The 25,127-nt window shown below is 38.8% G+C and overlaps 1 protein-coding gene across 1 annotated transcript in view; it reads left to right on the forward strand.

Moving 5' to 3' along the window:
* The window catches only part of PPC4 (phosphoenolpyruvate carboxylase 4), a 58,106-nt gene that overhangs the window by 20,256 nt on the left and 12,723 nt on the right, over positions 1 to 25,127 (forward strand). Inside the window, exons 9-19 of the mRNA XM_089156224.1 lie at positions 754 to 895; positions 2,283 to 2,414; positions 3,625 to 3,698; positions 3,792 to 4,079; positions 4,721 to 4,846; positions 4,950 to 5,051; positions 5,138 to 5,284; positions 14,204 to 14,302; positions 14,441 to 14,529; positions 15,530 to 15,656; positions 15,743 to 15,949. Of these exons, the coding sequence (XP_089012350.1) occupies positions 754 to 895; positions 2,283 to 2,414; positions 3,625 to 3,698; positions 3,792 to 4,079; positions 4,721 to 4,846; positions 4,950 to 5,051; positions 5,138 to 5,284; positions 14,204 to 14,302; positions 14,441 to 14,529; positions 15,530 to 15,656; positions 15,743 to 15,949 (1,533 nt within the window). The remainder of the gene's footprint in view (positions 1 to 753; positions 896 to 2,282; positions 2,415 to 3,624; positions 3,699 to 3,791; positions 4,080 to 4,720; positions 4,847 to 4,949; positions 5,052 to 5,137; positions 5,285 to 14,203; positions 14,303 to 14,440; positions 14,530 to 15,529; positions 15,657 to 15,742; positions 15,950 to 25,127) is intronic.

Raw genomic sequence — 25,127 nt, forward strand, 5'->3', positions numbered from 1 at the left:
CTTGCTATACAAGTTTTGGGAGTTTCTATAAATCATAGTTTCTATTTTCTATTAGTTACTAATTTCATAGCTTTCCTTTTTTAGTACTTTTCTATTTTGGACAAATTTTAGGAGTTAGAAGACTAGAAAATTATGTCCATAAGTTGTACTCTTTATTTCCTTTTTTAGAAGGCAAGATGGCTTGCTTCTCAAGTTGTAATCTAGACTATTGATATCTATAAATAAGAGGCTGCGATTCTAGGAGTGCGAAGCTAGAATCACAGGCTTATGTGATTACTATCAATTCTTCTTCTTAGTTTTTCTAGTTATTGCACTGTTTTGGTTGATTAAAGTTTATTTTCTTAAAATTGTCACAAGGGTAAGAACTGCTGTGATGAAATTTCGGTCAGATTTCTGAAATTCTGCTGACATTCCGGCTGCAATATAGACTTTTTCATCTTGAAAGCAGATCTAAGTTTGGTGTTCACCAAAACACAGAAATCTTGGCAAAATTTCTCTGAAATTTCGTGAAATTTAAAACATTGGTTGCATCACATTGCCTAGGCATCTGGGTGCTTTGATGGTGCCTTGTTGTGCAGGCAACAACATATTACCTTGATTTCCCCCCCCCTCTTGGATGCCTGGCTTACATAGACATCGTGAGTCGTGACAACTATGATTGGGAATTTTTGTGTAAGTTGCAAAAGTAGCTGCTTAACATTTTTCTCTAATTCCTTGGATCTTGCCATGTCATACTTATGTTTGTCGATACAGGTGACAAGAGATGTAGCTCTTTTGTCTCGTTGGATGGCAATTGATCTCTACATTCGGGAAGTTGACAACCTCAGATTTGAACTTTCCATTAATAGATGCAGTGATCAGCTGGCGGATCTTGCCCATGAAATTCTACAGAAAGGTGGAGATCAAAGTTTCTTTGGCATTAAATATTCATTCTTTATCCATAAGATCAAATTCTTGAATCAGCAACAAGAATTCAGAATCCTGCATATTATTTACTCATCTCTGTTAGGGTGATTATATCATTCCTCATTGTTTGTTCCTGAAGATTTGAATCAATGAATAAAATCATTGGCAAAAAGGTTACCATGACTTGATATCAGAAATAGATAATCATAATCTTTCACTTTATATGGTCATTGATACGCCCAATTTATGAATAACTAGGCTATGCTAAATTCCCTACATGATCATGTGATACTGATTCACTATAACTAGATGCCCATTAAAGAGCCACATGCTCTGTTCAGTCTACTTGCTCCCTAATCCCTATATTGCATTATTGCATGGGTCATATATTCGCCATTCTGTGTGAAGGATGTTTTGGGGTACTCAGCATTCTAATAATTTTTTTTCAGCATGCTATTTACTATGAATCACATTATTGACTGGGTGAAGACTGAAAGTGTTCCCCCCCCCCCCCCCCCGGTCAAAATGGTACTGCTAAGTCTAGTATCCAACTTTTTGGATTAATGGTGAAGATTTTAATTTGGATGGTTTTACTTTTATGTAGCGTCTGGTGCATCCGTCCATCCAGTCATTCATTTTTTGACAAAGGAAGTTATTTACTTTCAGCAGTTTGCTGCGGTCATCCTTTCTGATCCATGGCCCAACAAATTACTTTCTGATAGAAACTATATATTTTGCTGCTGATATAAGAGGTTTTTGGTTTTTATAAACTTATGGCTGCTTGAGGTGTGAATTTTGTTTCTGAAATGGTCCAACTTGCTCAAGATCTTTATGTGTTTCGTCCTGAATCATGACTTATTTTTTCAGTATTGAAAACATGTGGAGGTAGTGCTGCCTAAATTGTCTTCCCAGTTTGGAAGGGGTCTATAATTGTTCTTTCTAATTAACAAAGCAAAACAGAAAAGAAGAGGACAAAAAAGAGAAATAGGCTGCAAACCAGGGGAGGTCTCACTTTAGTTGTGAAGCTCCACCCAATTTCATATTAATAAAAACCAGTACAAGGAGGAGTAGAGTTCCCCCAAAAAAAAGATAAAGAAAAAAAGGAACCACCCAAAACCCTCAACAAATCCCTCTTGGAATCTTGGGATTGGTGCCTAGCGCTATTCGTAAGACTTTTCTCCCAGGTTTTGCACTTTATAACCTTATTATTGTAATACTCCTGCTTCAGCTAGAACATAGATATCAACCATGTGCAACTTGTTGCAAGTATAATCACCTTTCACTGTCCAAATAAATCAACACACCAGCAAGGGTTGTACAAATTGTTCTATGGATTAGGCTCATCAGATCTAAGGGTTGTACAAATTGTTCTGCAGAAACAGAATCAGAGGATCGGCATGAGACTTGGATCCAATCACTAAATAGAAATCAGTCAAAGCCTTACAGCCAACAGGCTCGGGCATTGCCAACACAACTTCCAGTTGGCGCAGATCTACCCTCTTGCACAGGTACTTCTTTAAGTTTTGCCACTGGTAAGAATTAGTGGAAAACTTATGTTATTTTTTCTTTTATGGACAAAAGATTCTTTTTTATTTATTTGGGTTTTAATAGATGGTTGTATTTATCTCATATGGGAACTCCATGGTTGAACTAACCCAGCTACTTAATTCTCCATTAAAATGCCTGGTAAGTATCACCCCACCTCAGCCCAAATATTTTCCATAGTTGTGAGGTTTCTAAACCCGTAATTCACATTTGCCAATAATGCACCTGTCCTGGCTATGGTGGACAAACGGAATTTTTTACATGTGAGAATGTGGTTTAAGTGCACCGCTGTTATGAGATTTGCTGGTTAGTAATTATTCAATTTAGACTTTTCTCAACTCAAACTCAGCATTTTCCTAATTGAATGGGGATGGTACATGGATCCTTTCCCTCCAATCAGGTTGGTTACTCATCCCAAGCCCAGATAAAGGAGGATGGTATTTTTGTCAGGTTGGCATCTGACACAAAAAACATTAGCCAAACTCTTTTGAGAAATGTGCTTGATACTTGATTCTTTGTTTTCATGAAATCAAACGGAAACAGTTTCAGCAAAAGTAATTTGTCATGAAAGGTAGACAATTTCAGAGGGTCAGCCTTGGTGCAATGGTAAGGTTGTTCCATTGCGACCTAGTGGTCACGGGTTTCAGTCTAGGAACAGCCTTTCTGCTAAAATGGGATTAGGATGTGTACATTATGACCCTCCCAAGACCCCTATGCCATTTCTAGTTAGACCTAAAGTCAAACTATTTTGCAAAATGACATACCAAGATTCCAAGATTGATTTATTTCCATAAAATTAGTTCAAGATGTTTTCTAATTAATAATATATTATCTATATGTCATCCATGAAGTGATAGGGGTTATTGGATGTTATCCAACCCCTGGCTTTATGGAATGTTTTCAATATTTATAGAACAAATGGAGTCCTATATTCTTTCTATTTGGTCGGATTGCACTGGTGCCAATACCCGGTGTTTTATCTACTGAATAATATTTTAAGGATGAAAAGGGGGCTTCAAGCCTCCAATTTCTCTACCACCGTTTGAATTTTCTTCTTGTTCTCAATTTCTCATTGTTCATTTGATGTGAAACTCAGTGTTAGACATAGTACTTGAGCAAGACCCAATGTTAATCTTGGATCAGAATTCCTTATGGACTTTGTTCTTTGTATAGACTGCAGAGATGGAGAATCTCAGTTTCTCAGACTGGAGATTCCACGCACTGATTATATGGCACCGAGTCAGCAGGTAGGGTAATATCCTTGGGATATGAGATTTATAGTTTCAATGTCCAATGTCATCGTATTATGGCTGATATTAATTATATTTGCAAATCTCTAGGGTCAGGATTCCCCACGTTCAGATATTTCACCGATTCAAAACTCACATAAGGCGTCTGGAAATGGATTTGTAGCCACAATCAGAAACTCATCATCTTCTAATAGTCTCCAGACGGTTATGACACCAAGGAGTCCATCATTTAGCTCCAGTCAGCTCCTTGCCCAAAGGAAGCTATTTTCGGAATCTCAGATTGGAAGGTCCAGCTTCCAGAAGCTTCTAGAACCAAGCCTACCTCAACGACCTGGAATTGCACCTTACAGAGTTGTTTTAGGAAATGTTAAAGATAAGGTATTTCTCTTCTCTTACAAACTGCTGAAGGTTAGGACTGCCTCCAGTCTGCTTCTTCTGTGACCATGTGGAAGGGAGAACATTTACAGTTTTCAGCATTTTTTTTTTTTTTTTTTGGTTGAAGATCAGTTTACAACCTTTTATTTAGTTAGATGTTACTTGGGAGAAGTAAGAATGAAACTTTTAAAAATCCATATTCATGGCATACTTCTGCCATTACCTATTATGGAGAGTCACAATTTCATTTATTTTGTTTTTTGATTGTCCTCATCAAATACAGCCCCCAGAAGCATGATTGACTTGGCTGTTCACCATCTTACAGTCACGTGGATGGCTCTTGTTGTCAAGCTAATCCTTCGATGGGGAGTGTTACCATGTCAGTGTTTGCATGCCATCTCTACCATATGCCCAGCATGTACAACTGTTACCCTTGCATTTAAGGATGCTCAACCAACCTTGGCAAAATTGAATTTTCAGCTTAGATTTATGTACTCTGCTATAGGTGCACTCTTCCATTGACACTGAGTTGAGAAAACATTTAACTGACATACATGTCCACCACCAGGTTTCTATTATAACAGCTAAATAAAGTTTGTCCATCCATATATGATTAGATGTTTTTCTGTGCTCCTTGATTTTAGCTCATGAAATCACGAAGGCGGCTGGAGCTTCTCCTGGAAGGTCTTCCTTGTGATCACGAACCATGGGATTACTATGAAACATCGCAACAACTTCTGGAGCCTTTACTTCTTTGCTATGAGTCCCTGGTATTTAGATGGCTTTCTCTTTTCTTTTCTTTGTTTTTCTACTTCCTGCTTCTCCCATCAGAAAATCTTTAATCTTCTGATGCATGATTGTCAATGTCTTCAGCAATCATGTGGGTCTGGAGTTCTTGCTGATGGGCGTCTCGCTGACTTGATCCGAAGAGTTGCTACCTTTGGAATGATATTAATGAAGCTTGATTTGCGCCAGGTCTGTTTGGTATCCCATTCTATGTTTGACATCGAGTTTATGAATTTTGTCTAGGCTCACCATCTCCCCACCCCCTACTGTGCCAGGAATCTAGTAGACATTCTGACACTTTGGACGCAATTACTAAATACCTGGATATGGGAGTCTATAGTGAATGGGATGAAGAAAAGAGACTTCAGTTCCTAACTAGAGAGCTCAAAGGCAAGAGACCTTTAGTTCCTCCGACCATAGAGGTAATCTGATGTTGTCGATACTTTTCTGGATATTTATTCTGTGTTTATGATTCTTGTATTCATTGTCTTAAGTGTTTTCATACAGGTAGACAGTTATGTGTTTATGTTCATATGAGTGGATGGTTATGGATATATATTTTTGTAAATGCATGTGTGCTCTTATAAGTTCATATAGATGGATATGAAGTTGGAAGCTGAAGCTATGTAAGAACACGAGAACAAGGGAGATGCTAAGTTAAAAAAAAGTGGCAATAGAACATGTGGAAAGTACTCCACTGCACTCCCCTTATTAATTCACTTGGTCAATAATGCTCAGTTGCTGATAAACTAGAAATGCCATTCCCTTAGATGCTCCTTTATGTGTGGATTTCATATATATTTTGTGAAGATAACACGTTGAATAGAGTAGCGTTGGAGAAGAGGGAAGGTGACGATAAACTCACAAGAATTGAAGTTGTGACATAATGAATGGAGTTCAGTGGTGACGGAGCTTGCAAAGACTAAAAGAGGGTCGCATACCTCTCCACTTGATTTTACTACAACTTTCTTTTATTTGATGAGAACTTTCTGCATCGATTTTACTACAACTTTCTATTGCTGTCACCACTAAAAATTCAAATGTTTGATTTTTGAGTATAACCAAAATATGGGATAAGAAATATGTGTTGCATGAGTTGAGAAATCCTGAACTTATGTTTGAGTGACATAGCAGGCCTTTATTTATATTAGTAGCTTGTGAAGAAAGAAAGAACTATTCCTGATGTGGGACTATTACAATGTAATAAGCTAACAGACAATACTACCAACTATTGCCTTACAACAATATGCCATAAGACTCAACACTAACAATCTAGTAACAACTATGAGGGCACATCTAGTGATGTAGCCTAGATTTTAGGGTTTTTAGATGTGCAATTTTCTCCCTAAAATTAGGGTTATTCCAGGATCCTCTCCTTGTGAACCAGCAAATGAGGAACCAAGGTTTTGAAATCTGGGACTCATCCAATCCAAGATGAGATGATATTTGGGAATTTAAGGTTTTTACAAATCTGGATGGGTTGGAAGAAATTGGGAAGAAGGTAAAATTAGGGTTTAAAAAAGAAATATGTGATGTGTTAGAGATACCTAGACTTACCCTAGGATGGTAAGGGAAGCCAGCGGTTGAGCCTAGGAATGATTAGGGTTGGATTGAGGAAAGATGTGGGCCATTATAAGGTTGGGTTGACCTTGGTTAAGTTTTTTGGGTTTCTTGGAAGGATCTTGGGCTCTTTTCTCTCTTCTTGATCTTTCTTTCTTTCTTTACTTCTTCTTTTCTCTCTCTCTCCTCTTTTCTTTCTTTCTTTTCTGTTCTGAAAATTTCAGAACTGCCGCAAAGGAAGGGGGAAAAATAGGGGTGGAAGGGAAAGAAAGAGCTGGGGAGGCTTCTCGGGAATTCTGCAGGTTTTGAGAAGGGTGGGGGAGGGAACTGTGGGCTAGGGGAAGGGAGAGGAGGGTTGGAGTGGGGAGGAGAGGGGGCTGGGATTGCTGTAAGCCTGTAACCTGGAGATGATTGGTTGCTGCTAGGCTTGCTGAGTTAATGCTGGAAATTGAGAACAAGGGCTGAACTTGAATAAGAAGATCACTCAAATCTCCGTGGCCCTCCCAAGAAGACCATGGCATTTTCCCCCTCCAAACCCATAATTTTTCTTGCCTCCAAACCCATAATTTATATTCATCAATTTCATCTTGTTTAATTACATATGAAGTGGGGCTATAAATAGTCTTACACTTGGAGGGAAAAGACTTGGACTTAAACTTGGAAACCTAACTTGACTCAACTAGGGAATCCTTCATAGACTAGGACTTGCTTTACTAATCAATAAATAATAACCATTGAAAAAAAAAAAATGCAAAATAACAAGTAATTATCCAAAAGGAATCTCACTTTAAAATTGATTCCAATTGGGACAATCACTGACTAGGACTCTTGATACTAACTCAATTAAGAAAATAAAATTAGATTTGTGTTGAATGATCTGAGAACTTCGACTTGTGTTTGAACAGACACAATTAATCTTTTTGTACAACACTTGCCCTTAAGTTGGTGCATAGATATCTATCAATGCCCAACTTGCTAGAAATGTTTCCTAAAATCTTAATACTCATATTCTTATTGAAGATATCAGCCTTCTAGTTTTTTGACTAGACAAAGAAAATGTTGATCAGTCGGTCTTTTCCTTAATACAATGTTTGTCAATCTCTACATGCTTGGTCCAATAATGCTGAACTGGATTATGAACTAATTTGATTGTTGATTTGCTATCTGAAAACAATTGTGTAGGAGCTTTTGACTCTATACGAGTATACTCATATCATGAAGAAGCCTTTTAACCACAACATTTCATAGATCCCTTGTGCCATTGCTCTATAATCTGCTTTGGCATTGGACCTAGCAACAACTTCCTATTTCTTACTCCTCCAAGTCACTAAGTTTCGTCCGGCATAGGCGCAATACCTAGAGGTAGATTTCCTGTCATCTAGACATCCAACCCAATTCGCATTTGTGTATGCTTCATTGTTCAAGTTCCCATGAGGAGAAATCAAAATTCCTTTTCCTGGGGCTGCCTCTAGATATCTTAGGATCCGATAAATAGCATCTAGATGTGAGGAGTAAGGATCGTGCATGTATTGATTCACCAAGCTAATAGCATAAGTGATGTATGGTTTAGTATAAGACAAATAAATCAGCTTTCCGACCAATCTTTGATAGCTGGCTTTATCCATAGGTTTCCCTTATTTAGCCTTCAAGTGTAGGTTAGGCTCCATAGGAGTCTCAGTGGGCTTGCATCCAAACATCCCTGTTTCTGTCAATAAATCCAGAGTATATTTCCTCTTAGAAAGAGAGAGACCATTATCCGAGTATGCCAGTTCAATGCCCAAAAAATATCTTAGTTTTCCTATGTCTTTGATTTCAAATTAAGCCCCTGAAAATGCCTTTAGAGCTGAAATCTCTGCTCTACTACTACCTGTGATGATAATGCCATCCACATATACTATGAGTATTGTTATATGAGCACTAGTCTTCTCGATATACAAGGTATGGTCAACATTACTCTTGTCTATAACTCAAAGACACCATGGCTCTATGAAAGCTGCCAAACTATGCTCTTGAGGACTATTTCAACATGTTAGAGCATGTTTTAATTTTGTATACCTTCCCATGAGCCTCAGTAGAAATATACCCTAGTGGCACATTCATGTACACCTCCTCTTGAATCTCGCAATGGAGGAAGGCATTCTTCACATTAAGTTGCTAAAGATCCGATCCCTGATTCATTGCACATGAGAGCACCACACTCATTGTGTTCATCTTCACAACTAGAGCAAAAGTCTTCTGATAATCAATCCGATAGGTCTGAGTGAACCATTTGGCTTTGTATCTTTAAATAGTGCCATTAGCTTTGTGTTTTATGATAAACACCCATTTACACCCAACAATCCTTTTTCTTGCAAGTAGAGTCATTAGATCCCATGTCTTCCCCCCCCAAAAAAAAATAAAAATGGTTGCATCTCTTCATCCATGGCTTCTTTGCAGTGCGAATGAATTAAATGCTTCTTGCTAGGTGTCAAGAACAAAAGCAATAGATAGGGAAGAAGCAAAGCATTGAAAAGCTGGAGATAATGATTGATATGAGACAAAGTTAGAGGAATGGTCCTTAGTGCATGCGTGTGATTGTTTCTAAGTGCAATTGGTATGTCTAATAAAGGATTAGAAATTGACATAGGGATAGAATTACTAGGACTAGTCTCTGCAGGACCAGGAAGTGAAACATCACTAGGCACGGTAGAGGGAACTTCCTCCACTGCTTCTTTGATAAGTTTTTAGGGAAGGCTCTCCGCGTACGTCACTATCCTTGTCCATCGGCCATTGTTTGTGTTCGGTTACTCCATCTTCCAAGTGGGCATCATCCGCAGGAATATTGGGAAGGATAGCCATCGGAGGATGAGGAGAATCGAAACCCCTTCACTAGATTCCATGGTAAAACATTTCGGCAAATTTCGCCCAAAATATGGTGAAATTCGCCTAGTTCGACAGACAACGATACGAAACTCACATTGAAAATGGAATTCCTAAAATTCGCCAGAATATGATTTTCCGTCGAACCAGTGAAGTAGTGGCTATCGTCGGATGTTCTTCCGTTTGCAACCTTGCAGTTCAAAGAAATGAAAAATCCAACCACATACCCGATATTTGCTGATCCTCTGCAAACTCGCAACTCAAACCCAAGGTTCAAAAAATCCAACTTTGCGAACTCTACAACTCAAACCCAAGTCCCAAGCTGCGAAAAATCAAACTCTACAACTTTGCAACTCAAACTTTAGCAACGAAATCTAGCTTTAGAAGGTGCGAAATATGCCCTGAAATTGAAACCCTTCCATCTTCTATTGTTCTTCTCTTCTCTCAGCTTTGAATCTTCGTTGCAACCACCACTCAATGGCAGAGCAGCGCCCATCATTTGGTAAGAAGACACCGCACACGCAGAGATGAGAGACCTAAATCTTCGCCGAAACCACCACCTCTCTCAATGTTTCTCCTCTTTTTATTCCTTTTAAAACCTCATTGAAGTTTGAAGAGAGAAGAAATTTCTTCTCTTTTCAGAGTGGGTGGGGTTGCATGACAACTGACACGATGGGATAATTTTGGAGAGAGAAGAAATTTCTTCTCTTTTCAAAGTGGGTGGGGTTACGTGACTGACAGGATGGTAATCATGGGATAATGGGAAATTTGAAGTTTGAAAGTGGGTGGGGTTGTGTGACATCGTGTCATGATAATAGGAAATTGGGAATTGGGAAAATGAAATTGAGGAAATATCAGCAAAATCTCAGTGGCCGATTTGCTAGTTTCGGCAACCAGCGAAATGCGAAATCTTGGTGAGATTTCGTACTTTGCTAGATCCACTCTCTCCGTGAAGAGGTGCAAGATGAAAAATAGGGAACTGGCAAGAAGGTGGATTATAACACTTGTACCCCTTTTTAGTGGCAAAATACCTAAGGAAAATACAGTGTAAACTCGAGGATCAAGCTTACCATGAATGTGATGGTTTTGAGCAAAGGCAAAGCACCCAAGGACCTTAGGTGGGATTATGAAGGAGGTAGAACCCAAAGAACCTTAAGAGGGCAGCATTGTTGTAGGACATGGGATGGCATCCAGTTGATAAGATAGGCTGCAGCAAGGACGATATCACTCCAAAAATGAGGGGACATGCATGGTGAATGTCAATGATTTAGCAAGTTCAAGGAGGTGCCTATTTTTGCATTTGGCCACTCCACTTTGAGGTGGGGAGTCAATGCAACTAGTTTGGCGGATCCATTTTGAGGTGGGGAGTCAATGCAACTAGTTTGCGGATGATGCCATGAGTAGCCAAAAAGTTTGGAATTCCCCAACTGTACCCTTAGTCCCATTATTGCTGCAAAGAATTTTCACTGATGCCTGAAATTGGGTTGAACCATTTTGTGAAAAAATTGAAAGCAAAAAACACTTCACTTTCTTGTTGAATTGCAACACTCAATAAAAGTAACAAACCATCTATAACTAGAAGAGAGAACAACATGGGAAGATCCCCAAATATTTGAGTGAATAACATAAAAAGTTGTAGTACTACGATTATCATAAATAGGATAAATATGTTTGGTTTACTTTGGTTAAAATCCAAGCATCACTATGGAAAGAATTTAAATTACAAAGTTTAGCTAAATCTAAAAAAGGCTTAGGTAAAGTAGATAAAGCGGGGTAGCCAAGATGGCGATGCCACTGAAGCAAAGTAAACAAAACATGAGAAGAGGAATTGGACACTGTAGTCAACGTCAATGGAGAATTGTCCAGCAAGTAAAGTGCCCCCTGGCCGTTTACCACTGGCAATCGTACGTCCATTTTCCAAATCATGAAAAACACAATGAGAAGGAAAGAAAATTATTTTGCAATTTAAGTCCTGAGTGATACTACTAATAAATAGAAGGTTAGTAGAAAATTTTGAAATATGCAATACTAAAGATAACTGTAAGGATGAGGAACAAACGACAAATCCTTTTCCGAAACTGGGGAAAGGGACCCATCAGCTATATGAATAATATAGTTAGAAGGAACATGAGAATATGAATAAAACAAAGAGGATGATCTAGTCACGTGATTGGTTGCCCCAAAGTCAATTATCTACAAGGAAGAGCTTGGGGAGACATTATGGCAATTGAAAATACCTAAGGTGGAAGGAGGCTCAGAAGGAGTCACCATGGCAGAGGCAACATTAGCACTATAAATTGGCATGGAAGAAGACATCTCGAGTTTGGTCATTAACTGATGGAGATGATGGAGCTCATCTGAGGGGAGAGGAGTTAGGGCACCAATGTCTTCCAGATGGGCTTGATTTGTGGCTGCTTGGGAAGTTCCACCATGATTGGCATTCCGTCCTCCTCCATGGGAATTGGGTGGTTGGCCATGTAATTTCTAGCATTTATCCTTTGTATGATGTCCCCAACCACAATTTATTCACACTTGACTGGAGTGAGGGAAGGGTCCACCAATATGAGTTTAAGAGTTTCCTATACTGACAATCAATGCAGATCTCTTTGGTGTATGAACATGAACCATAGCAGTTCGATGGCTATCCTTTGTGTCAACCATGGCATATGCCTGCTCCAAGGAGGGAAAAGGTTCATGTGGAAGGATGTCTGCACATATTTGATGATATTCTATATTTAGACTAGTAAGAAAATCATACATGTGAAGCTTGTCTTCCCACTTCTGATGAGCAGCAACATCATCGGCACACTTCGAGGTAAACCGCCTGTAGAAATCAAGTGTCTGTTAGTACCATTGAAGAGTATTGTAGTACTGAAAGAGGGTGAGATATTTTTGCTGTAACTGATGAATCCTTCTTCATATTGCAAAGCATTGTGCATCATTACCAACCTTAAGAGTATGTTTTTTTTTTCTTTTTCGGGCAACTTTACTGTCTGTAGTAGTATTAGGAAGGAGGAGGTAAGTTTCAGCAATACTAGGTTCAATGGAATTAAGTAAAAATTTCATAACAAGACATTCATCATTTCCCACTTATCTTGAGCCAAACCAAGTGTTGTTGGTTTCATTGTCGTACCGTGGAGATGTCTGGTAAAACCTTGAGCATCTACTGCAATAGCAACTGAATGTGACCATTGAAGATAATCTCTCCCATTTGGTTTAATTGAGTTCATCTGGAATGGGGGAAAATCTCTATCACGAATAACAGGAGCATCCTTTGCAGCAGACAAACCAGAAGAGGTGGTGATACCAGATTCAACAGACATCACTTTGATTTGAGGAATAACATATGTGAAATTAAATTTACAGACCTTCAAGGAATTATGTCATGGATGAAAGGAGGCCCTTGGCATGAGAAAAGTGCTCACCACAAAGGGAGTAGAGACATATAGGGAGGTGGAAGCTCAAAACAAGGTCAAGGGAGGTGGTGGAAGGCCCTAGAAGGGACTAGACAGGGAGGCGAGGTCCCAAGAGGGATCACAGGGGTAAGGCAATACTCCTAGGGGCCTCGTAGGATGGTTAGAGAGGCCGGTGGCAGGTGGCGGTTGGTCCTAGGGACCTCATGCTGTCTTGTGAAGGTCCTTAGGATGAGGCGGAAGAGGGGTGGTATGGTGGCGGTGGTGGCTGTGAGGGAAAGGGCTAGCAGCGATGGCTTTAAGGTTTCCCAGAAACTCTCAAATCTTGTGGCTTAGATTTTTGGTTCTAATACCATGTTGAATGGTCCAAACTTTTGACTTGTGTTAGAGAGACACAATCAGTCTTTATTTATAATAATGTAAGAGTACAATTAGAAAGAAAATACTTGATGTGGGATATTATGAAATAATACTCCGGGGACAACTCTACCCTTTATTTTTCAGACTCACAAAAATTTAACAATATTTACTGGACTAAATTAATAACCAATAGTAGTGGGAAAATGACCAGACTACCCCTGGTAGGGTTTGACCTGCCAACTTGATGTGCCAATGGGCCTGGTCCTGGGGTCCAGTTTGCTGGTTTGTCTAGGGGGATGGTCTTGCTTTCATCATCTAGTTTCTTAGGACATGTTTAATGCAATCTGAAAATCCATTTAATGGATTCAAATTCTGGCAGGCCAAATGGCTGGATCTTGTGATCAAATTGGGAAGGAAGGAAAGATGAGGTTGATCTGCTTCTGGGGCAAAGGAGAAGGGAGCGAGAGAGGAGAGGGCAGAAAGAGAACTGGGGGGGGGGGGCGGAGCTTTTACACATTACTTTTCAAATCATAATGTTAGCATGTTCAATTAAATTGATGGGGAATGTTTTTACAATCTTTAAATGAGAATAACAAGCTAGAGCTTTAGTCAATCTAAACTTCCTCAAGTATTTACCTGAAAAATACTAAAATAAGACTCTTAGAAATAATGAACTACTCCCTAACTCTTAATTTAGGGCCAGATTGGCTTCACATCTATTTACAGCTATCTAAAAATGTTTCAAAATAAAATACAATACTAACTAATAAATGATGGGTTTAGGCCCCCAAATATGGGCTCATGAAAAGTTCCATTACAAGAAAAAACTCAAGACTAAGAAGCTTGAAGTCTCCCACCTTGGGCCCAATAAAGCCTTTTTAGGATCAATGGCAATTTAACGGCAAGAACATTTGCTTGGGATAGAATTAGATTATTATCCTGGTTTTAGATCAGAAGCTAGTTCTGAATTATTATATTAGTGTCCAAGTTTGAGAGCTTTTCTTAATGAATAACCATGTTTTAGATATTTGTTTAGAGGTATAAAATAGTTCTCAGATGATAGATATCTTTCCTTGACTTCCCATCATTAGATGTGTCATTATGGAGTTTATTATTTTTTATCCTGACTCCTTTTTTGGAAATTTTCAGGTTGTTCCTGATGTGAAAGAAGTCCTTGATACTTTCCGTGTTGCTGCTGAACTAGGAACTGATACACTTGGAGCTTATGTTATTTCTATGGCATCCAATGTATGTGTTAACCATATGTGTCGAAATCTGGGTATATGATTTGACATTCTACAGTTATGTAGTTAAAGCCAAAGCTTCTGTTTGTTTTTTTTTGTTGAATCAACAGTAACAATTGCTGTAATTCTTTATCACTGGTAGGCAAGTGATGTTCTTGCTGTCGAGCTCTTACAGAAGGATGCACGACTTGCCCTGAGCGGTGAGCTTGGAAGACCATGCCCGGGGGGAACGTAAGTGACGTGGATCTGTATATTTTAACCTCTAGTGGCTGAGAAACTGTGGGGAACAGAAAAATTAAATCCAGTAATTACTGATAAATGATCATGTCAATGGTTTAATCAAAACAAATTAAGTTTCTATGATAGCCTGAATGAATATGTTTGATTTGTATTCACCCAAAAAGAAAATCTGTTATATCTGTCCTCCACACTAAATGTAATGGAACCAGTCTTCCACTAATGTGCTTGATAATTATTATTATTTTTTTTTTTTTTTGGTGGGGGTGGGGGGGGGGGTTTGAATGGTGTGCTTAGTTATTTCATTTACATTAGGAAAGATAGATACAACAACTTATAATTCCTAATTTCTCGGTAATTCTAACCTGTTTTACTAGGCCCTAGAATTATATTAACAGTACTCATAACTAAAGGTCTTCTATTTGGGTTAGCAACTAAACCCCCCCCCCACCCCCCCCCCCAAAAATAAAAAAAAAAAAAAAAAAGGGGGGGGGGGGGGGAAAGCATGCAAACTAAAGATCTTTGAATTTTGAGGCTGCAGAATATTCAGCAAACCAACTGTTGACCGTTGAGAGAGATGGACTAATCTCTGTGTGTCCTTGGGCCTGTATTTCCTCTTCTATACATTGTCGTTGACACTTGGACCTGTTGTAGTATAATCTAGAGTTTCTAGTTGACCTATTTGAACCATATGGTGAGGCTTGATTATAAGATTGGTAAGCTTGTTCTTCCAATACAAGTTACTAGTTATTTCTCTGGAATGTGTTGCATGTTATACTCTGAAAATATTATTAGTCCTTCTGAACATAACCTCTGACCATCTAGGGTATTAATTAAATTATGCTTGAGCAAGGTCTAAATTAGTGAGAAAGACATAGAAGGAAGAATGCCCAAACAAAATTGATCATATATTTAACTAGTGCATCTTGTTCAATTAACATTAAGGAATGGAAAAAAATTATTCTCAAATTTCTTGGTTTCCTCTTTAATGCAGATTGCGAGTAGTTCCTCTATTTGAAACAATGGAAGACTTGAGAGGTGCTGGTCCAGCAATCAGGAAGTTGTTATCAATCGATTGGTATAGAGAGCACATAATAAAAAACCACAATGGACACCAAGAGGTGTGTGTTTGAGTAGCTTTTAAAGCTGAATGTGTTTCATCAAATCCTAGAGCAAGTTGTGGATTTTAATCCTTCATTTTGCATAGGTCATGGTTGGTTATTCAGATTCTGGTAAAGATGCTGGGCGCTTCACTGCAGCGTGGGAACTTTATAAAGCCCAAGAGAGTGTTGTAGCTGCCTGCAATGAGTTTGGAATAAAAGTAACCCTTTTCCATGGGCGTGGTGGGAGTATTGGGCGTGGTGGTGGGCCTACTTATCTTGCCATACAATCCCAACCACCCGGTTCTGTGATGGTATGTGCTCCAACCTATTCAGTTCAGAATTTAGATACGAACATATTTGATCATTAGTGCTCTATTATAATCTACTTGGGAGAGGAGAGGCAAGGGAGGGAAGAACCTAGATTGCTCTTAATTATAATTAAAGGGAAAAAGAAAAAACAGACCTCTAATACTAAGCTATTAGACATAGAAAATTAAGCTAATAGACAAAATCCTATCACACACTACTGCCACATGAAGCACCATCAAGCTCCACACACTAACACTCCCCCTCAAGCTGGAGTGTTTCTTGATATCCCATACCCAACTTGGAATAACCACAGGGAAAGCAGGTAGACCAATGCCTTTGAGAACATATCACCAAGTTGATTGCTGCAGTTGACAAAATGAATTGAAATATGCTTTTGCAGCTGTATTCCTCACAAAATGACAATCTACCTTGATATGTTTGTCCTTCCATGAACAACCATTTACTGACAATATAGATCAAAACTTGATTTTCTCATTATGCCTTGTTATGTTATGCAATTGAGGAAGAGATTTCAACTACATCATTTCCATACAGCCTCACCACTACACCAACCAACAATAATCTGTTTCTTACTTCTCCAAGTTATGAGGTTACTGCCAACAAATGTGCAATATCCGGTAGCTGATTGGCGATCAACTGTAGAAGCCTACTCAGCAACAGAACAACCCCCAATTTCTGTACGACTGTGAAGTTGATAGCCAAAATCTTTGCCCGGGGCCTCCTTAAAATGTCTTTATTAACAGCACATCCTAGTAAGCCTGTTTAGGATTCTGTATAATCTGACCAGTAACATCATCAATAAAGGATTTCAGGATGAGTGCCAGGCAAATAAATAATCTTCCTCACCAGTCTTATGTTCTGATGTTTATGTAGGAAATCGTAGTTACCACAGCATCTCTTAAGCGACACCAAGGCATCAAGGCATTTTGGAAGGCCTAAGTGTTGGGACACTTTATGTGCATGCAGAAACCTATTCTCTGTGTCTCTAGAGATTTCAAGGCAATGCCTTGGATGCCATATGATGCTATAGCAGCTAGGCGGTCGTTTTTTGGACAATTTGGGTTTACTTTTTATTTTTTTGGTTTTTGACAAAAAGTTATTCCATGATTCAACACATTACTGATTGTTTCGGTTGGAAACCATGAAACAAGAATGGGATGAATCTAGGATGAAAGTATATGGAAGAAAACCCGTAAAACATGATTGTAAAATAGATTGGGTTGATTGGGGTCTTAGAATAGAAAAGAGGTAAATATAATTACCAGTTTCCTATTTATATAATATCATATGTTATTATGGTAAGTTCTATTTTATTATAAAGAGCTGTACTTACCTATTTATTTGATGAATATCTTGCATTATTACAAGTTAGGACTCTTTAATATTTGTTTAACTTATAAGTAGAAATACAAGTTTTAATCTGCTATTTGTGCCACATAAAATAGTTATATAAAACAAAAATGAAAAATAGAAATCGACTCTTTAGATATAAGACCAAGAACATGTTGCCTCTTGAGATAAAATGACACCCTTCTTATGAACAATTTCAATTCCCAAAATAATCTTGCAGCAGATCGGGCAACAATGCTCTTTCTTAGAATCCAACTTACCGTTGATAGGCATATGGCTTGGGCCTCATAGGTTGGATTTCCCTTGTGGTTGGCCAGCTTTATGTATCTACAACATTGGTGCATGAATTGAGGACGAAATCTCCATATTTAGTCTTTTTTCTGCCTAGTCCTTAAAGTTTATTTGAGCCAATAAACATTGTTTAATTTTTCCCTTTTTAAAAGCTAAGTTGTGGTTATGATTAAGTAAGAATTAGTTAAAGATGGTTCACGACTCCCCTTGCTTTCACATGAAAGAGTCCTTTTCCTTTTTTATTCCAGTTTCAAAGTCCATAGAGGACTCTTTGTAGTTTATATGGCTCTATTCAGCCCCTTTTTAGTACCTCATGCGAAAGAATTAGTTAAAGATGGTTCAGGACTCTCCTTGCTTTCAAATGAAAAAGACTCACCTTTTCCATTTTAATTCCAGTTTCAAAGTCCATGGAGGACTCTCTGTAGTTTGCACGGCTCTATTCAGCTCCTTTCTAGTACTTCATGTGAAAGAATAAAGCAGACAGAACTTATTGTAGGACTGAATTGTTTTGTGAGATTAGAAGCTGGTCAGGGACCTCCTCTTCCTCATTGATGCTGCTCGGCAGTGCGTATCATTTACTATTAAGCAGGTTTGGGTCCTAGGCAGGAGTTTACACTAGGTCTGGACCCAACGGCATTCACCAATAGCTGCTGGGCAATGTTCTACAGACTCGCCAAGCAGGTCAAGGACCTTCGCATGGCATTCTCATCTGTCACCCCTCCCAAGGTCAGGGACTTTTTTTCTAGGCCTGCTTCTTTAATTCTTATTCTCAGATTTAGGAGAATTCCACCAAACCTGCAACTTTGCTGCAGATATCATTGCAAATAGAAGCAAGGTGTCCTTTTTAGAGATTTCTGCAAAAGCCCATACAAGCATTAGATCAGTCTCATCTTTAGGAGTGGAACTTCTCCAATATATCAAATACTCTGGACATGTATTTGTCCTGGGAGGAACTCTCTTTGAGTTTGTCCCAAACACCCTTGGCTGTGGTATGAATCGAAACATTAGTAACCAGACAGATCAATGCAGTTCAACGGCATGCAAAGTACAGTGCCATTGCCTTCTATCTATTCAGGAGTTTCAATGGCTCTCACAGAAGGTGGTTGCTATGGTTTCGTCAAATACTCAATTTCTTGTATGGCGGTGATATAGACTCCAACTACCTGAGCCCAGAGAAGACAGCTGGATACTTTTCTAAGCTTTTGATAGATGTGATCGAAACAGTAATAGTGGCTGCTGGACGGTTTTCAATCATCATGATGAAAAGGATACAGTAAAAAATAGTGTTGAGAAACGATTATGGTAGAATAGCTTGGATTGATCAGTGTGATCCCAAGCCCCTTATTTATAATGAAGAGGAAAGAGCACTATTACACACATAGCCTTACTTGGGTAAGAAATAGAAAATTACACGAGTCAAAACTCCTAATGTAACTTAACCAACACTCCCTCAAGTTGAGGCATAGATGTTAGTCATGCCCAACTTGCCTATCATAGGAAGGAAGTCTCCTTCCTTCAAACCCTTAGTGAAAATATCAGCCACTTGTTTCCCAGACCTCTCAGAAGGCATGCAGATCACCCCTTGTTTCAGCATTCCTTTGACAAAAAACCTGTCAATTTTGATGTGTTTAGTCGATCATGTTGCACTGGATTATTGGCAGTACTAATGGCATCCTTGTTTTCACAACACCATCATATGGTTTGGAACTTGAACACCAATATTTTCTAGCAAACCCTTCAACCATAGTAGCTCACAGACTCCATGAACTATAGCTCTATATTCAACTTTTATACTAGATAAAGCTACCACATTCTATTTCTTACTCCCACAAGTAACTAGATTACCTCCAACAAAGATACAATAACCTAAAATTTATTTTCTATTAGGAGACCCAGTCCAGTCTACATCAGTGTAAAAAAATGCTTCTACCCTTATATTATCAGTGAGTGACAAAAGTATTCATCTTCCAAGAGTTTCCCTTCAAATATTGCAGTATTTTGGTAACAACTTTCATATGAGTTGAATATGGAACATGTATGAACTGGCTCACTATCCCCATTGCATAAGCAATGTTTGGCCTGGTGTGGAACAAGTAAATAAGCTTCCCTACTAGCCTTTGATATCTTCCTTTGTCCATGGGTTCTCCCTCTCTCTCCTTGAGTTTAGCTCCAGCCTCAATATGGGCATCCACTGCTTTGAACCCCAACATCCCACTTTTGATAATAAATCTAGATCAAACTTCCTCTGGGATAGGTATATACCCTTCTTTGATCGAGCCACCTTAATTCCTAGGAAGTATTGTAACTTCCCGAGTCCTTATGATGACAATATTGTCCACATAAATGATGAGAAGTATGATATTTGTACCCGACTTCCTGACAAACAATGTATAATCAGCGTTGCTTTGCTTTGCTTATACCCAATAATGACTGGAGGTGTCCAAACCAACATTTAGGAGATTGTTTACCGATAACTTTCTTTGCAGTATTATCATCAGAGAAACCATGTGGGATCTCCGTATAGACTTCTTTATCCAACTCCCCATGCAAGAAGGCATTCTTTACATCTAGTTGGTGCAAGTTCCAGTCTTTGCCCATGGCTATAGGATGTTAAGTGCAAGGTCTAACTCCTTTTCTAACAACAATAGGAAGATTAGAAGAAGATACCTCAGGGGGAATACATTAACAAGGATGTTGCCCCTTTCACAATGATTTGGAGCAAGGGTCAAGTGGCCAAGTGGTAACATGTCACCTTTCTCCACTTGCTTTGGTTGATTGTAATTCTTTCTCTGATAAGTGTGCACCTCCTTATTCTGGTCAATCTTATTTTTGAAAGACCTCAATAGTGTGCCTCACAGGAGTGGTCTCCCCTTAACTAGGTTCTTCACATGATTAAAAAAATGGAGGGGGAGAATCAAAGTCCTCATGCATACTGGTGAAAGTCTCCCCTGCTCAAGAAACTGTTCTTGAGCTTCTAAGTTGTGTTGTGGTGGTGTGTGGGAGTCTATGTGTATAATAGGAAGGTCCAGAGTTGGAAAAAACACCTCTCCTCTAGCACTCTCCCTCAGAGAGGTGAAGGGTAAGACTCATTAAAAACTACATCCATAGACACAATTTTTTTTGGAAGTAGGATGATAACATTTGTACCCCTTATGAGTGGCAGAATACCCCAAAAATATGTAGTGTAGGCTGTGGGGAGCCAGCTCACTCCGATGGGCTGTGATTCTGGTATAACACACAACCAAAAACCTTTGGGGGAATAACAAAGAAAGAGTCACCTTGGAGAATCTCATCAGGACATTTAAAACCAAATATCCTATTGGGCATCCCTATTCATAAGGTAAGAGGCAATGAGTATAGCATCACTCAAGTATTGATCAGGGACATTCATAGCAATCATAATAGAACGAATTATTTCATAGATGCTGGTTCTTCCTTGAGGCAACCTTGTTTTGGGCAGCCGTATCAATACAACTGGTTTGGTATATTATGCTAGAGTCAGAGAGATCTCTAAAATTCACCATCAATATACTTTGTGCCATTATCACTGCGAAGGATCTTCACAGTGACATTTAACTAAGTTTTAGTCATATTATGAAAATCATGAAACATCGGAAATTTTTTTTTTTTTAAATCCATATAGATCGAGAGTGACAATCAATAAAAATAACAAAATATCTATGGCTAGTAATAGACACATGTTGGAAGGGCCCCCAGACATAAGTATGAATTAACACAAAATTAATAGATTTTCTATTATGAGGAGAAGGTAAATAAGTAGAACCAATCTGTTTCCCAAAAATGTTGGCTTCACAAAAAATTCGTTCCTATTACAAGAAGAAACTAAATACGAAAATACTTTCTTAAGAGTTCCTAGGGGGGGGGGTAACCAAGCCTACGATGCCACTGATGAAGATCAAACATTGTTGAATGGACCTAATGAGAAGATGCAGCCGGAGCAAAAGTAGATCCTCCAATTGGCTCACATAGATAAAGTCCATTGTCTAATTTACCACGTCCAATCTCCTTGTTTGTTACTAGATCCTAGAAAGCACAGTAGGGTGGAAAAAATGTCACTTTACAATTCCAGTCAAGTGTAAGACAATTGATAGAAAGTAAATTAGTAGAGAAGGAAGGAACGTGAGATGGAGCATGCTAAATGGCCCTTTTTCAGCAATAGAAGAATAAGAGCCATTAACAATTCAAACTTTATCTTTCCTGAAAGTTGAAGATAATTTAAGAAAAAAAAGGATGAACTTGTTATATAATCTATGGCTCCTGTATCAATGATCCAAGGAGCAGAAACCGAAGAAACATAGAAGCGTGTAAAGTTTTACCTAAAGTAGCAAGGTAGGAGTTGGAATGGAGTGGAGGAAACAGTAGTAGAGGCTGCACTAGTAGTAGAAGACTGCAGAATACGTTGTGGAGTAGCTATTTTCTCCATTGAAAAACCAATGTCTATAAAGGATGTAGTGGAAATAGTTTTAGAAAATTTAGCCTTCGGTTTTTCCTTCTTTGTGCCCTTTTATGCTCAAAATCAGCAGGCTTCCCAAGGAGCTTTCAACAGTTGGCCTTGGTATGATATGGTTTGTGACAGTTGTTCACACTTAACAATCTCCTTTGATTAATAAGATTTGGTACTAATAGACTGTAGGGATGATTTCTTCACAATAGGAGCATGAAGCATGGCTAATCGATGGCTTTCTTCACACTGAACAAGGGCATAAGATTGTTCTAGCATAGGAAAGGGATAATGACTCAATATTTGTACCCTGATCTAATCATAATCCACATTCAAACCAGCCAAAAAGTAATATGTCCCGAATCTTATCAATGTGCTTCCTATAAGTAGCCACAACATCTATATTCGTGGGTTGATAATCCCCATAATGATCCAACTCCTGTCAAAGAGGTTGCAATTCAGCATAATACTGGGCCACAGTCAGTTCCTTCTAGGTAGTCTTATGAAGCTTCTTCCGTAGCTCATAAACTTGTGCATCATTTGCCAACTGTCTATATGTTTATGTAGTAGCCTTCCAGATTTGGGTTGTAGTATCAAGTAATAGGTATCCATGGGCAATATTTGGATTCATGGAATTCAAAAAAGGAACGACATGATAAGGGAGTCATTCGAGACCCATTTATCTTGAGAAATACTTGTGGTGGTAGGTTTGATAATGGTGCTCGTAATGTGTCCAACAAGTCCTCTTCCGACAATATTTAGGTATGCAAATCGAGACCAGATCAAATAATTTGTTTCATCAAATCTTACCAAAAGAGGACGAAGAGTGGGGTAATGATCGGAGCCAGTGGAAGCTGGTGGCCATGCCAAAAATTGTCCGTATTTCTTCAGTCTTCACCCTTTCAAAACAACTGAAATGTCGCAGAATGGAATAGCTGGACCACCCATACAAATCTAAAGAGTTATAGGATTCAAAGGTTTTATAGGGTAGGTAACACCGTCATTTTTTTTTTGGGGGGGGGGGGGTAGTGTGTGATTACAAGTTGGAAGAAGGCTTAAATGGTTATAAAAAAAAAGAGGTTTGAGAATGTAATAAACCAAAAGCCGATTCTTAAAAAAGGAATGGATGGTTACTCTCTCGAAGGTGGAAGGCTTGATGGGATTTCTCTGGCAAAAGGCTTCCTAGTTCATGATGGGATTTCTCTGGGTGAGGGTTTGATGGTGGAAAGTTTCTCTATTTCACGATGGGGTCTTCAACGGTGGAGTTGCAACTCTTCGATGGAGGTCAAGCGATGGAGGTGCAACGATCATGGAGATAAACATCTTCTCCTCCGTTCCCTTCTTTCTCTCTCTCTCTCTCTCTCTCTCTCTCTCTCTCTCTCCTTTCTCTTTCCTTAATTGAATTTTGGCTTTGATACCATGTTGAGAAACGATTCACGTAAAGAGAAGATAAAGAGCACACGACACATAGAGATTTCTTATTCCCTTCAAACTTGAAACTATTACACACCGGTAGCCTCCTTTTATAGACAAACGAGCTCAGATGTAATGCAGATACAACTCAAACAAACATGAAATGCACATGAATTGAAAATGGAAGTCACTCAATAATGCAAGGATGACATCAGCATTTGCATCATTATTACATCACACTTGTACAATACCTTGTGGGTATACTATACCGTAGAAATACAATCTACAATACCATAAAAGTATAAAGCATAAATACTCAATCAGAATTTAAATCCCATTTATAATGTGCATCATCTAGTTGGCTATCCAAGAAGTCTTCATAGTGATCAATCTGATAGTCATGCTATACATAAAGTATGTATGCAACATTAAGGTCATTAATGACATGATTTAATTCCCATGCATCATCAAGGCCTATTAAATGCTCTGGGATACTGTTGAGATCTATGTTGTTGTACCTAATCATATCAACTTGAAATTGATGCCATTCTTCAAGATAATTTTGATCACGCTGGTGTGAGTACTAATCATGGTCTATAATGGCGTAAATAAAATGGTTAGCATGATAAGCAAGATAATGCTTGCGATTAGGGGGAGTTGGTTCCATGAAGTTTGGATGAATATGGTTTGGGTCACAATGGAATATGATGATTGCATTTTTTCCATAATGGGACTGGAAGAAGGTAAGCCATTATTCAAGTGGTTGGAATTTTCCAAGAAGTTTGGCAAGATACCCTTCTTGAGGTTTGGGAGAAAGAGTTCCATAATACGGAGGGCCTTGGTAAGCTGGTGGAAATGGATGAGTATCTTGGAGGCAGTATTGAAGGTAATGTGTAACGGCAAGGCAAGGGAAAGAAAGGGCTATTTTGTGCACAATAAAGAGATTTTAAAAGAACACATATATTTCTTGGGGAATGACCAAGTATGATAGATAGTGAATAGGGTGAGATAAGGAAAAGCCGGATGGCACTTGAACCAATCATCCCTTATGCCATATTTAGAGACGAGAACTGCCAAAGTATTTTGATAAGTGGTTATGCATTGGCTGATGATAGTGCAACAAGAGATGTCACTATAAATTGGTGGAGGTAGGTTAGAGAGATGAAGTGGTGCAATGTCATCATTAGAAGGAGACTTGCCATTTGGGGAATTTGGAGGTGGCCTTGAGGATGAAGCACCAGGTGTGAACGGAAAACAGAGAGGGAGTGCAGATTGAATGCTTGGAGGGGGCTTCAAGGGTCTGGGTAAGAAATCAGCTAGCATTGTATGTTTACCTTTGACATGTTTTACGGTAAATGACCATTTATTGAACCATTGCGCCCGCCTGAGTAGTTAGGAATTTGGAAGCATTTTTGGCTTGAATTGGAGCATGCGAGGGAATGTTGTCATATCAATTTCAATTTGAAATGTATGACTAATGAGGTGGAATTGGAAAATTTTAATGCCTTATTTGACAGCAAGGATTTCTTTGAATGTGCTATGGTATGATTGTTCAGCATGGAGTGAAGAGGCCGCTTTTATAGTCACAAACCTGTCTTTTCCCATGGAGTTCTTCTAAGAGGACTGCTGCCCATAACTTGTCA

This window comes from Hakea prostrata, chromosome 5 (assembly GCF_041222555.1).
Source record: "Hakea prostrata isolate BN-2017 chromosome 5, UWA_Hpros_2, whole genome shotgun sequence".
Taxonomy (NCBI): Eukaryota; Viridiplantae; Streptophyta; class Magnoliopsida; order Proteales; family Proteaceae; genus Hakea; species Hakea prostrata.